This window comes from Pan troglodytes, chromosome 3 (genome assembly GCF_028858775.2).
Source record: "Pan troglodytes isolate AG18354 chromosome 3, NHGRI_mPanTro3-v2.0_pri, whole genome shotgun sequence".
Classification (NCBI taxonomy): Eukaryota; Metazoa; Chordata; class Mammalia; order Primates; family Hominidae; genus Pan; species Pan troglodytes.
The window spans coordinates 126497477-126510777 of record NC_072401.2 but is presented as its reverse complement, the minus strand read 5'-3'; the positions used below and the strand labels follow the sequence as shown (position 1 = coordinate 126510777).

At 43.7% G+C, this 13301-nt stretch overlaps 1 protein-coding gene across 3 annotated transcripts in view; it reads right to left on the bottom strand.

Annotated features, from left to right (window-relative positions):
- The window catches only part of FAT4 (FAT atypical cadherin 4), a 179535-nt gene extending 172949 nt beyond the window's left edge, over positions 1-6586 (bottom strand). For 2 of the 3 annotated variants that reach the window (XM_009448247.5, XM_054683363.2), the window contains exons 1-2: positions 6503-6586; positions 894-6080 (exon numbers count right to left, since the gene is read on the bottom strand). In XM_009448247.5, coding sequence (XP_009446522.2) covers positions 894-6068 — 5175 coding nt within the window. In that variant the 5' untranslated portion in view covers positions 6069-6080; positions 6503-6586. Of the gene's footprint in view, positions 1-893; positions 6081-6502 lie in introns of those variants that run through there. The other variant, XM_063809835.1, reaches the window with a different exon arrangement.
- Positions 6587-13301: the final 6715 nt, after the last annotated feature.

Genomic DNA, 13301 nt, shown 5'->3' with positions numbered 1-13301 from the left:
CATTTCTAGTTGATTATCAAAATAACATTGAAAGTAGTTCAATTAAAAAGCAAATCAACGATACAAGGAGGCAGTAGCCTAAAATACACTCCAGGGAAGGCTGAGCTTGGAATTCTTTTGGCTTATGCTATGAAACACTAATTTCTTACTTACCAACAAACAGAACAGCGTATATCTATCTCATGGCATTGAACTCAGTATTGTCAAGAAACAATCCCTAGTCTCTGATTATTCACAGCACATTGCATGCCTTAATTTAAGAGGGAAAAGGAAGGATTATCCTAAGTCAGAAGACAGTGTCTAAAATGTTAAGGCAGATGAAATCAGGAATCTTCCAAAACTTGGCTCAGCACATTAAAATTAGTCACTGTCTATAAAGAAACTGCCAAGACTGCTGAGGATGTGAAAGTTAATACTGTCCTGGTGTACACTGTCAGCCCATCCTCCATGGCCACTCATCCTGAAGAGCTATGGTACAATGCTGATTCCTACCAAAGCTCTTCATTTTGGAATAGGTCTTCTTAATTCTGAAAGTGCCCATCTTCTGGTAGCCTTCCTTATTGAGTGGTATTTAGATTACCTCAGCAATTTAGCTTAGATATATGGATTTTTTCCCCTCTGAAATGGCTAAAGATTTCTCCTTAACCTTATATATTTGATTGCTATAAAGTAAAATATAAAGTGAAAAGAAAGTTTGTTGTTTAGTTGCAACCAAGATTAAAACTAAAGTTTATGTAACTCTCTGTTAGCCTTTGACAGAACATTTTTAGGTGTTCCTGTTCACAAATTTAACAATAAACAATGAAGGTAAACAATTATAGAGAGTAAATATAAAGAGAATGATTTTTCTAAAAAGCAAATCAACAAATAATAAATGACTACAAAATCATTACCTCTGCTCTCTGTGTTCTGGGAAAAGCAGTTGATTTTTCTATGGCATAAACATCCACCAGGTAAAGACATGCTCCTTGCTCCCGGTCCAGAATGGCTGCGGTCTGAATTATACCAGTATGTCGTCCAATAGTAAAGAGGCGTCCAACAGTTTTTTCTTCACAACGAACTGAAACAATATAATACTCCACTGGGGCCTCAGATCCTCTGGGGCTAGCTGCTTCTATTGATATCACGTTTGTGCCAATGGGTTCTCCTTCCTTCAAAATAGTTATATATTTGGGTTGAGTAAAAACAGGTCCATCAAGGCCCTGAAGAATGATGGTCAATTCAGTGGTCGATTTCCTCCTTTCAGGCCCAAGGTCTGTTGCTGAAACTATGAGGTTGTAGATCAACTGCGAAGGCACCAACGCTGAAGCCACTCTCAGGTCTCCACTATAACGATCAACAATGAAGGTGTCTGTGTCCCCATTGATGATCTCATACTCTATTTCTCCATTAGCACCTTCATCTGGGTCAGCAGCCATAATTGTTGTCAGAACGGAACCAATCACAGCTGATGGGTCTGCAGCAAGGGCGTTTTGTGATATAAACATTGGGACATTGTCATTGAGGTCTGTAACCAAAATGGTCACGTTCTTCAAAGCATACCGTCTAGTTTCTATTGGCACAGCTTGATCATTGGCTTTTACAGTCAACTCAAAGAGATTAGCAAATTCCCGATCTATTTCAGCATTAGTATATATAGTCCCTTTGACTTCATCTATGGTAAAGTGGTTGCCTCTTGGCATCTGTTGAATGATTGTGTAGGATAGTTGCCCATTAATGTCTGCATCAGGGTCATGTGCAGTCACTGAAATGACAGATGTACCAATGGGAATGTTCTCAACAATAGACTTGAAAATATCTCCAGGAGGAAAGCTAGGAGGATTGTCATTAAAGTCCCTCACGTGAATAACCACTGACATTGTAGATGAACGAGGAGGTCTTCCTTGGTCTTTTGCTGTTATATTTAATTTATACAAAGACTGTGTTTCAAAGTCCAATTTTTTGGCAAGAAAAATACTCCCAGTGTTTGGGCTAATGCTAAAAGTTCCGTGGTTGTTAGTCCCAGTAATACTGTAATATAAATCAGCATTGTCACCTGAATCGGAATCAGTTGCAGTAACAGAGGACACGAGTTCACCAATTCTCATGTTTTCCAAAACATCAACAAAGAGTGTTGATTTAGGGAAAGAAGGGGTATTGTCATTTTCATCTAAAATATCAATATTTAAAGTACACGTTGAATTGAGGGGGATTGTCCCTGAATCCACTGCTTGAATTACAAGGGAATAGGCAGGTGTTGCTTCATAGTCTAATTTGCCAATTAGTGCTACCTGACCAGAGGTACTGTCTATAGCAAACTGTCTTTCTTCATTTCCTTTTATTATAGAATAGTGAATAAGTCCATTATTACCTTCATCAACATCTGAGGCAGATACTCTTAACACTTGTGTCAGATTGGCTGCTGACTCTGATATTGTAGCTTGGTAAAAGTCTTTTAAAAATTTGGGAGCATTATCATTTATATCCTTCATGTAAACATGTACAGTGGCCTGATCCTTGAGAGGCTGAGGGAGCCCCTGATCTGTTGCTACGACTGTAAAGCTAAACACAGCAGTCCCTCTCTGCCTCATAAGAGACTCCCTGTCAAACTGATGAGTATTTGTAATTTCCCCACTGATGGCATGCAACTCAAAATCTGGCTGCACCATTTCAAAAGAATACCTTACTTCTCCATTTGGCCCAAAGTCTTTATCTACAGCACTTACTTTGCCCACAAACGACCCAGCCCTCTGCTCTTCTTCGAAGTAAAATGTGTAATTGGTACTGTTAAAAAGAGGTCTGTTATCATTTACATCTTCTAAAATTACAGTAACATTCACAGTAGCACTAAGGGGTTCCACTGCTCTGTCAGAAGCAACAACCATTAAAACATATCTGTCTTGAAGTTCACGGTCAAGTTCACTTTTTATATACAATTGACCATCTGGGAATATGCCAAAAGCATCCCCTGTATTTCCTTCAGCAATGGTGTATGCAATTTCACCATTTGCTCCTGAATCCTTATCAGAAGCTTGTACTTTAAAGAATCGAGAATTCACAGGTTCTGACTCAGAAAGAGTGACTTCATAAGAGAGTTGGTCAAACACTGGTGAATTGTCATTTACATCATGGACATAAACTGTTAGGATGACACTAGAGGAGAGCTGTGGGACACCCATGTCAGATGCCAAGATCTCTATTTGGTAGGAGCCAGCATGAACATCCAGGGGCCCAAGCAGACTAATAGTACCATTCTTTTCATTGATAGTAAACAGGTTCTTGGGGTTTTGCTTCAGACTATAGAGTACCATGCCATTGACACCTTCATCAGGGTCCACAGCTTTGGCCTGGAAAATGCTGTGACCTGCCTGCCAATTCTCCACCACATTTACACTCTCTATTGCCTGAAGGAAATGGGGAGAGTTGTCATTCAAATCCTTAACTGTTATGTTAACCATAGTGTCTCCAGTCACTGTGCCCCCACTGGCCACTACCTTCAGCTGATAAAAGGATTGCTCTTCTCTATCAATCACATTTGCTGTGGTAAGCTGCCCAGTGACCTGGTTGATAGCAAACATACCTTTTTGATCCCCAGTAGTAATGAGATAACTGATGTTGGAATTGAGATCCATGGTGGATGCAGACACACTACCCACATGATATCCCAGCGCCACGTTCTCAAAAACCACAAAGCTGTAGGCAACCTGACTGAATACAGGTGGGTTGTCTTGAGTGTCCAATACAGTGATGGTTACTATTGCCTGGTTGGGAGATTGTAAATTGCCACCATCAGTAGCTACTATTTGCAACTGATAAGCTGTTTTTTCTTCTCTGTCTAGGGCCATTCTTGTAGAAATAACCCCACTCTGAGCATTGACCTGAAACCGAGACCTGTCCCCAGCAGATATGCTATATTTGACAGTACCATTGGTACCCAAGTCCGGGTCAGTGGCAGACACAGTGGTTATGTAGCTACCTCCAGGCTCATTCTCCTTAATGTGAGCAAAGTATTGGACCGGGTAGAAGACAGGGCTGTTATCATTTATATCCAGAAGACTCACATTTATGCGAGCCATTGATGACTGGGGAGGGGAGCCCAGATCTGTGGCCAGAACCAACAGGGAGTAGAAGGCTTGCTCTTCTCTGTCCAAGGAGGAAATAGTACTCAACCTCCCAGACACAGGATCCAGACGGAAGGACCTCCGGTCAGTCTCTGCCTCTTGTAAGGAGAAGCGCACTGTTCCGTTGTCACCCAGGTCCCCGTCAGTTGCCCTGAGCATCAACAGTTCTGTCCCTGTTGGGGCATTCTCAACCACAGACACATCATAACCTTCTGGCTGGCTAAATACTGGCTTTTCATCATTCACATCTAGGAGAGTTACTACAAGCTGGGCATAGGACACCTTGGGGTGAACTCCCTGGTCCCGGGCACTTATATTCAGAACAATCTGGGAAGCAAGTTCACGGTCCAGGCCCCCAGAAGACCCAGTGGTCACGAGGCCGCTATGTTCACTGATATGGAACCATCCCAGTCCATTGCCAGAGACAATGCTGTAACGCAGATTAGCATTGAGACCAGAGTCGCCATCAGTGGCAGATATCCCACTCACATAGCTTCCCGGAGGCGCCTCCTCGCTCAGGTTCACTCTGTACACTTGCTGTGAAAAGACAGGAGGATGGTCATTGATGTCATTAACAAAAATCACCAAGCTTGCCACAGAAGAGCGCGTTTGGACTGCTGCGCCAGGGGGCGCCCCGTAGTTATCAGAGACGGAAACTGTGAGGTTGTAGGAAGGGATGCGCTCGCGGTCCAAGGCGCTGGCCACCTTGATTAGGCTCAGGTTCGGCACTTTGCTGCTTTGCACTTCAAAGTGGCGCTGCTCATTGCCCCCGAGAATTTGCACGGAGATGTTCCCGTTGGCCGCGGGAGAATCTGCGTCCGTCACGGTGAGCAGAGCCACCACGGTGCCCACTTGAGCATTCTCATCTACCGAGGCGTAGCGCGAGGTGGCCGGGAAGTAGCGGAACTTCACTACCGGGTCATTGTCATTCACGTCCAGCAGCTGAATCAGCGCCTCGGCGCGCCCAGTGAGGGAAGGCACGCCTCTGTCCATCGCCTGCACCGTAAGCGAGTATTGGCGCCGAGCTTCGAAGTCCAGGGGCTCCCGCACCGTGATAAGTCCCGTCTCAGGGTCCATTTGGAAGGGGGTCCCCTCGTCCTGCAGGCGATAGCGGATGTCCGCGTTGGTGCCCTCGTCCGCGTCCGCCGCCGCCACCTGGAGGACGCTGGAGCCCACAACCGCGTCCTCAGGCACCCCCGCCTGGTAGTGAGAACTGCCAAAAACCGGGGGGTTGTCATTAATGTCTTGCACAGTCACGTTTACCTGAAGGTAGCCCCGCCGCTTAGGCTCACCCTTGTCCTCCACCTCAACCAGGAGCTGGTACTGTGGAGTGACCTCACGGTCCAGTCCGCCCTTGGACACCAGATGCAGGAACGCTCCCTCGCCGCTCGGGTTCAGGGTGATGTCCAGACGGAAGCGCCCCGCCTCATTGCCGCGGATGATGCGGTAGGAGCGGTGGTCCACACCGTTTGAGCCGATGTCCGAGTCGGTGGCGGTGTCTAAGATGACTTGGCGTCCGCTGCTACTGTCTTCCTTGAAAGTGACCACGATAGAGGGGTCCGGGAAAACGGGAGCGTTGTCATTGAGGTCCCGCACCAGCACTCGCACTTCGGTGGGGTAGGTGGGCGCGCTGGAAAGGACCACCAGGTTGATCACGTCGCTGGGCAGGCTCTCGCGGTCGATGGTGGAGGTGGTGTACAGGGCTCCGGTGCTACTGTTTATGGCAAACAGGGCGTGGCTTTCGCTGAGCCTGTAGGTGAAGCCCGGGCGCGTCTGGATGGTGCCTACCAGAGTGCCTGGAGGTTGCTCTTCCAGCACTTGGAACACCTGGCGTGGCTCGGCCCCGTGGACCCAGGCCTGCCCCGGAAGCAATGACAGTAGCCAAAACACTCGAAGGAGCTGAGATACTGATAGAGTGTGCAACGGGAGCCACGGGCGGCCAGTAGCCCTGTCTGGTGCTAAGTCCATGGTCCTGGCTCCCTAAAACGATGTGATAAAGAGAAGGAAGGGGTGAAGCAAACGCAATGATATTTACAGGGATTAAGGAGCGCCAGCAAAGATTCAGCTGACGGCTTGGTCTGAGACCTCTGCTATTTCAAAGAACCTCCAGTCCGGCAAAAGCAAGTAGCATCAGCAAAAGACTCTAGGTAGCCAGTTGAACGCGGAGTGCAAGAGAGATGCTGTGGCGAAAAGCGGCAGGGCATTCCGCGGGACACTCCTGTGAGCTGAGTTCCCAGAAAAGTTTCTCAAGCCTCTTATATATGCCCCCTTTTACTTTGTTTTTGAATCCAGATAGTCTGAGCGTTTTCACCCGGGTGGATGAGAGTTGGGAGAAGTTGCCTGTATCTAAGGTATATGAGGAATCATTGCAAAGAACGGTCTTCAGAAACTTTAGAACTTACCCGCAGCGAAGAACGTGAAGTGGGAGGAACAAACGTCCAAGCACAACTGCGCACCGGGGAAGGGGTGGTGGGGAACCGGGAGAATCGAATTCCTTTCCCAAAAGCTGGAGGCGATGGAATTCCTGGAGTCCCCACTCCTCAAAAGCCAGGCTGCAACGCCCCTCCAACAGGGCTCCGGCAGTGTCCGCTGAGGCCCAGGCGGCGGCGTCTGCGCGCAGGCAGTTCGGGAACTGCGTTCCAAGCCCTAGCGTTCGCGCTCTGGCTCCCGTACCCGGGAGCGCTCAACTCTGCCCCTTCCCCTCCTGCAGCCGCCGCCGCCGCCGCCCCTGCTGCGGCTTCAAGCCCGTGGTCCGGCACAAACAACAGCCAGGGCTCCTCGGCATTTTTCACCTCTGCCGGGGCGCCTGCCGACCCATTATTTGTACATCCAAATCGAACGCAGTTTCCCCTTTCTTCTCGGCCTCGCAGGGGTCGGGCAGAAACAGCGTGCGGTCCCCGAGTCGCCCTCCCCTCACCATGCCAGGGGGGTCGTTCTCCGGCGGCCCCAGTCAGAAGCCCACTCTAGCGCGCCTCGCCCCTGCCCTCGCTATCTCTGCTTTTATTGTCCCGTGTCAGTTTCACTTTGTAATCCACAAGGCTTTTTGTTTGGGGCGGGGGGTGGTTGGTGCCTCTCTCTCCTTCACCGTTGGCAGCGGAGGCGGCGAAGTCGGCGCTGGGCTGTAGTGACGCCCTCCGCAGCTCCGGACGGCGCCTGTCAGCGCTCTCCCTCTCGCCGGCCGGGGCCGAAGGTTGGACCGCGGTGGAGCTAGGGCTCCGCGAGCCCCTCTCCACCTCCCGCCTGGTCCCTCACACTCTCCCCGCCCCTTCCCCGCCGCACAGGCATGCACACACACACACATACACACGCACACACACACACACAGCGCGTCGCCGAAACACAGAGGGGGAGGGAAGACCGCGAGCTGGAGCAGCACTCAGAAACTTTGCTCGACACTCATTGATCCCCGCACTTTAGTTCGCCTGGACTCCCCCTAGCTCCCAGTCCTGTCACCTTCTGCCCCTCCCTCGCCCCAGCCCCATTGGGCCGGAGCTGAAGCAGCCCCGACCGGCACTCCTACCGCGAGCGCCCTCCGCCTTGCCTGGCCTCCGACTGGCTTCTCGGGATGCTAATCACTTCAGCCTCCCGGAGGGCTGTAGGCGGTCTGGTGTGGGAGCACAGCGAGGCGGAGGCGCTAAGAAGGGGGGTGATTTTTTTTCTTTTCTTTTTTTTTTTTTTTTTTTCCTTTTCGGCCAAATCTTGGCCGGCGTCAGAGCAATAACAGCAAAAGGCTGCCGCAGAATAGATGGGGGTGGGGTCAGGTTTGCAGATAAATAACTTTAGTGGCAGGGTCTGGGGGAAGACCGTTAGGTTGTTATGCTAGTAATAACTCAGGGGTAAGGGGGTCGAGAGAAATAAAAGAAAGGCGGGGGGTTGAGGGTCTGTTAAAGCGGGGAGGAAGGATTAAGCAAAGCCTGTCTGGGAATGCACAGTGCAGATTTGCTTTAACCATTTCCTGCCCCTTCTCTCTTTATGCAAGGGATAGAGCTGCCATACAGTGTGATCCCACAGAATCCAAATCAAATCCTCCCCTTTGCTCCTCTTTCTACACAGTGGGCTCCCTGCTGTCTAGGGCGAGCTAAACTCTAAATCTTCACTCACTTGCCCCTCTCCCCCACCTTCCAGGTGACTAGGGGGCAGGAGGCCTCCGTAGCAAGGGCACTTTGGACTTCCTACTATAGGAAAGGCCAGGGGAACTCAATGTTTGTTTTGTTTTCTTTCCCAACTGGATTCCAGGTGCCAGTAGCCCAAACCTTAGGGTTTCAACAACAATAATAATGGCAGCCCTTTGAAAAGAGGGAGATCTTTTCCTGTTGCAAAGTTAGTTTGGAATTTTGATCCCTGATGGAGTATTTCCACCTCCACATTTTTTAGTCAAAGGAATCCTAATAAAGTTTTATTTTGCTTTTCAGTCTGGGAGAAATAGATACGAGAAAGTAGAAATAAATAAAATAATATTTAAGCTTAAGTTTTTAAAAATACCACATGCCACTTAATGCACTCAGATCAACTCACCCACTATTCACTGCAGTTAATTTTTGTGGTGGCATGCATCGTTTCTTTAAAAGAAGAAAAACGTTACTAGGAATCAGATCGATATTTTTCCCCTTTAAGGGAACCAACTTAGAAAATAAGAATTCAAGCCAAACAATGCAAATACAGGGCATATGTCATACATTTCTGCCACAAGGATCCCTCACAAACGTAAAACTTTCTGCGCCCAGAGAGGGTTCAGTCACGAGTAAATACTGCCCTCTGCTGTTCTACTTCAGTCTTACATCTTTAGTCTCCTGGTTTCTTGCTTAAAATTAAATGCAGAGACTAAAAGGATCTGATTACAAGGCTAATTCCTGCTTCTTGCCTAGGGATAGCAGCAAAGAAAACGATCTCTAAGACTTTCCTAGTGCCTTTCTTATTTAGAGTAAAACAACAAAAAAATCAAGAATAGTAGGACAGACAGCAAATTCAAGTCTTGATGATGCAGGCAGCCTGTAACTCAAAACTGATTTAGGGAAACATGATTTCTAAAGCTATCACCAATTCCTCTGTTTAGGTTAAAAAGCTAACTTCTACATATTCCTCTACTGTAATGTAATGAGTTAACTGGAAACACACAAAAAAGTTAAATTTAACCATTTATGTATTTTAAAACTTGAAAACATTAGACTCTAGACTTTTTAGAGACATTTAAGCCTGTTTTTCAAAAATCGTATTTTTCTTAAGTTACAATCCTAACACCATTATTTTTGGTATAATTTAGCCAAAAAATATTTGTAGATTAACTAAAGTGGCAACTAAATTTTTACAAATTTTTACAAATCATGGCTGTGTGATTTTAAGAGAATATTACTGTTTGTTTTATTTTGTTTGCTAATGCACTATTATTCAAGTATTTATAGAGAAATAAACAGAAAGAAATCATTCAGATACTTGTTGTAGGAGATCATGGACTTTTGTTGGTTTGCTTGTGTTTTTTTGCCTGTGGGATAATCTTCAGATTTAGTGTCAATAGTATTACATTTGCATTATATATGAGTGAATTTAATTTGGGAAACAGGTGAAAATCATTCATTCTGTGAAATGGAAAGTATTCAATCAGTGCAATATGTATACATTTTAGTTTTACAAAACAAGATATGGCAAAATAAAGTAATACAGAAAATATATATAGAGATAGAGTACATAAACATTTTTTGGACAATTTCAAAAGAGGATTATCGAAAATTATTTAGCCAATAGTGTGGTTATTTTAACAAGTAGAAACTTTTCCCATGATGACTACTTTAAAGTAACATATTCATTTATAGATAAAACCTATACATGAATTTACAATCTACGTATAGATAGGTACACAATTTAAGGTAAGATATAGAGCATGGTTTTAATAAAAGAAAAAGGTATTTTGTTGTTACTTTTCTCCTTTGCATTTCAACCTGTAATATCATGCATGTTAAAAAATGGATGCCCTCCCAAAAAGTAAATCATGCATGATAAAAAATATGGATCCCTCTCCAAAAGTAAATGAAAGAAAGTAAAGACATATAGAGATCATTGTATGCATGAAATATGCAAAAAAGCCATGGAATACATTACTAGGTAGATATTATAATGGAACACGTTAATAAACAGTTAGTGTAAGAATCATTTCTCATTGTACATTTTCTTTAATTAATTGCCTTTCAAAAAAAAAAACAAGTTAAGTTTATCTGTGCTTTTCTACCAAAGGCTTGTGTGAAAAGTGTTGTTTAGTCAAAGCTTTTAATAAAGTTCTGAAGAGGAAGATATTCCCCGATGTTAATAGACTGGGGGGGACATATTTTTATGTCCAAATATAAAAGAAACCAGAGAATACCTCATTTGAACCTTAGAACATACGTTAAAACAAATAGCTCTGTAACAATTTGTTATGATCTATACACATTTGCCATCATTATTTAATTAAATGTATGAAATTATGTTTTTGTCATGTTTTAGACTCCAGGTGACAAAGGCTAGGTTAATTATATTCCTCAATTCGTAAGGCATTAGCAACATTATTCCAGGAAAGGGTATTCTCTCAACTTCCTGCTTTCCTCCCCTCTTCTCCTTTCTTCTCCTCTTCCCTTCCCTTCCTTCTCCATCCCTTGTACTCCCTTCTCTTCCTCTCCCTTTTCCTCCCTTTCTTCCCCTCATTTCCTCTCCTTTCCTCTCTCCCTCTCCTTTTTTTTCTCTTTCCTTCCAATTCCTTCTTCTTTACACCCTTCTCTCCCCTTCCCTCCTCTAGGCTCTTCTGTCCTCCCTTCCACTCCTCTCCCCTCACTTTTCCCCTTAATTTACACCTTATACTATTATTTTATGCTGGACTCTCTTTTGCTCACTTTACTCTACCTTCCTGTACTCTATTGTACTTCCTTATTGTTCTTCACTCTCATTACCTCATCCCCAGAGGCAAACATTCTGAGTGAAATGTGTATCTTTTTGTTTCTATGTGTTCTTACAAAATGTGTATTATGTAGTTACCTTGTATTTTTGAAATAAATTATATTGCATTATATTGTGTATATAGCTCATCCTATTTCTTATCTTTTCACCAAGCACTATGTTTTTAAGATTTATACATATCGCTATGTGTATATCTGAACTGTTGTTTCTGACTTTTGCAGTTTACTTTAATGTGTACAACCATTAATTTCAAAATATCCACTTACACAGTTATAGACATCCAGTTTTCCTCCAAACCTTTATCATCACAGTAAGTCTGCACTGAACATCCTTGCAACTGTCCCCATATGGAAAGGAATAGAAATATTTTTCAGATATATAGTGTAAATGGAAAAAGACTTTACACAGTATCTGAAACAATAGCTGACTGGACTGCTTGCTAAACAAGAGGGAGCTGTGTTTGTAGGACTGTCTTTCTGAGCAAAACAGAGAACTCATCTTATTTAGATTTGGGGAAGCATGGAGTTAATATATGGCAAACTTTCAGAAGTAGGAGGGGTTAGAGATAGGTTAACTTATGTAGAGGGCAGTTTTTGCAGAGGGCAGTTTTCCCAGATTGGCTGGATTTCAGAAGTTTGGTTACTGATGTAAATTCAACGTTGATTTGGAATGGTTCTAAAACTGGTTTGGTAAGTACAAGTGGATCGGATTTTTGTCGTCTTCATCTGTTATGGTTATTTTTGTCTTCTTCATCTGTTTTCATTATTTCATTATTTCTATCTTTTATTTCTTTGATCTAGCTCTGTTATTTTCCAATTTCTTGTGATAAATATTTAATTCAGTATTTTATTTTCTTATTTCCTGATAAGTATCTTGAAAGCTATAAATATTCCTCAAAATACTACATTAACCTAGTCCCACAAAGTATTACACATTCACTTTTAAATATTTATGTTTGGGGCTGGGAGCGGTGGCTCACACCTGTAATCCCAGCACTTTGGGAAGCCGAGGAGGGCAGATCACAAGGTCAGGAGATCAAGACCATCCTGGCTAACACGGTGAAACCCCGTCTCTACTGAAAATTCCAAAAGTTAGCCGGGTATGGTGGCAGGCCCCTGTAGTCACAGCTAGTTGGGACGCTGAGGCAGGAGAAGGGCGTGAACCCATGAGGCGGAGCTCGCAGTGAGCCTAGATCGCACCACTGCACTCCAGGCTGGGCCACAGTGCCAGACTCCGCCTCAAAAAACAAACAAAAAAAAAACAAAAACAAAAACAAACAAACAAAAAATTTATGTTTTGGTTTTCTCTATAGCACAAGATTATTTATTAATATATGATTACAGTTCAGAATAAGTCTAGTCTAAGAGCCCTCTCCTTCAGCAAAACCTGCTGCCTTTCCCCACCTTCCTTGATACATAGAATCTACATCCCTTTGTTACTAATTATTTATTGTGTTACATTAAAAGCAGGTAATCTGTGATAGAAAGAAGTCTCCAAATTCTCTGCTCTCATGTTTTTTTAATCCACTCCAATTAGAGTTGTACCCAAAGCACTACACCAAAATTTTTCTTATCAGAGTCACAGCTGATTACTTCCTTCTCCTTGGTTCACTTTTCCTCATTTGCGCTCCAGGACATCCTCCTAAGTCATGGACCACTGCTTTTCAGTCTGAGGCATTTTATAATGTCGTGCCTCAGGGCTAAAGAGAGGAATTGCCTTCTTCTCTTTTCCATGCCCACTCAGTCCCATGGTCACCTTATTCTGTCTCAAGACTTCCAATAAGTTGAGAAAACTCAGAAAAAAATATTAATTATGTGGTTCTTGGGTGCAATATTCTATCCATATCCATTAGATTGTTTGTTAATTATGCTATTCCAATCTTATGTATCATTACTGATTTTCTGTTAGCTTCATATATTGATGACTAAAAAAGGTATGTTCAAGCTGCATTTATGATTGCAGTTGTAGTTCTCCTTATAGAGTTATGTAGCTATTCTTGCTTTATGTTGTAAGGCAATTATATATGTACACACACGCGTATAATTGCCTTACAATGTAAAGGAAGAAGAGCTATATATAAGTATGTACATATATATGTGTGTGTGTGTATATACGTATATATGTAAAGTCATTCCTTACATTATACATTATAATGTATAATTATAATTACATTATAATTGTAATGTATGGTTTTAATTACATTATAATTATATGATTATAATTACATTATACATTGTAAGGCAATTACATATATTGTAAGGCATATATATATACACACAG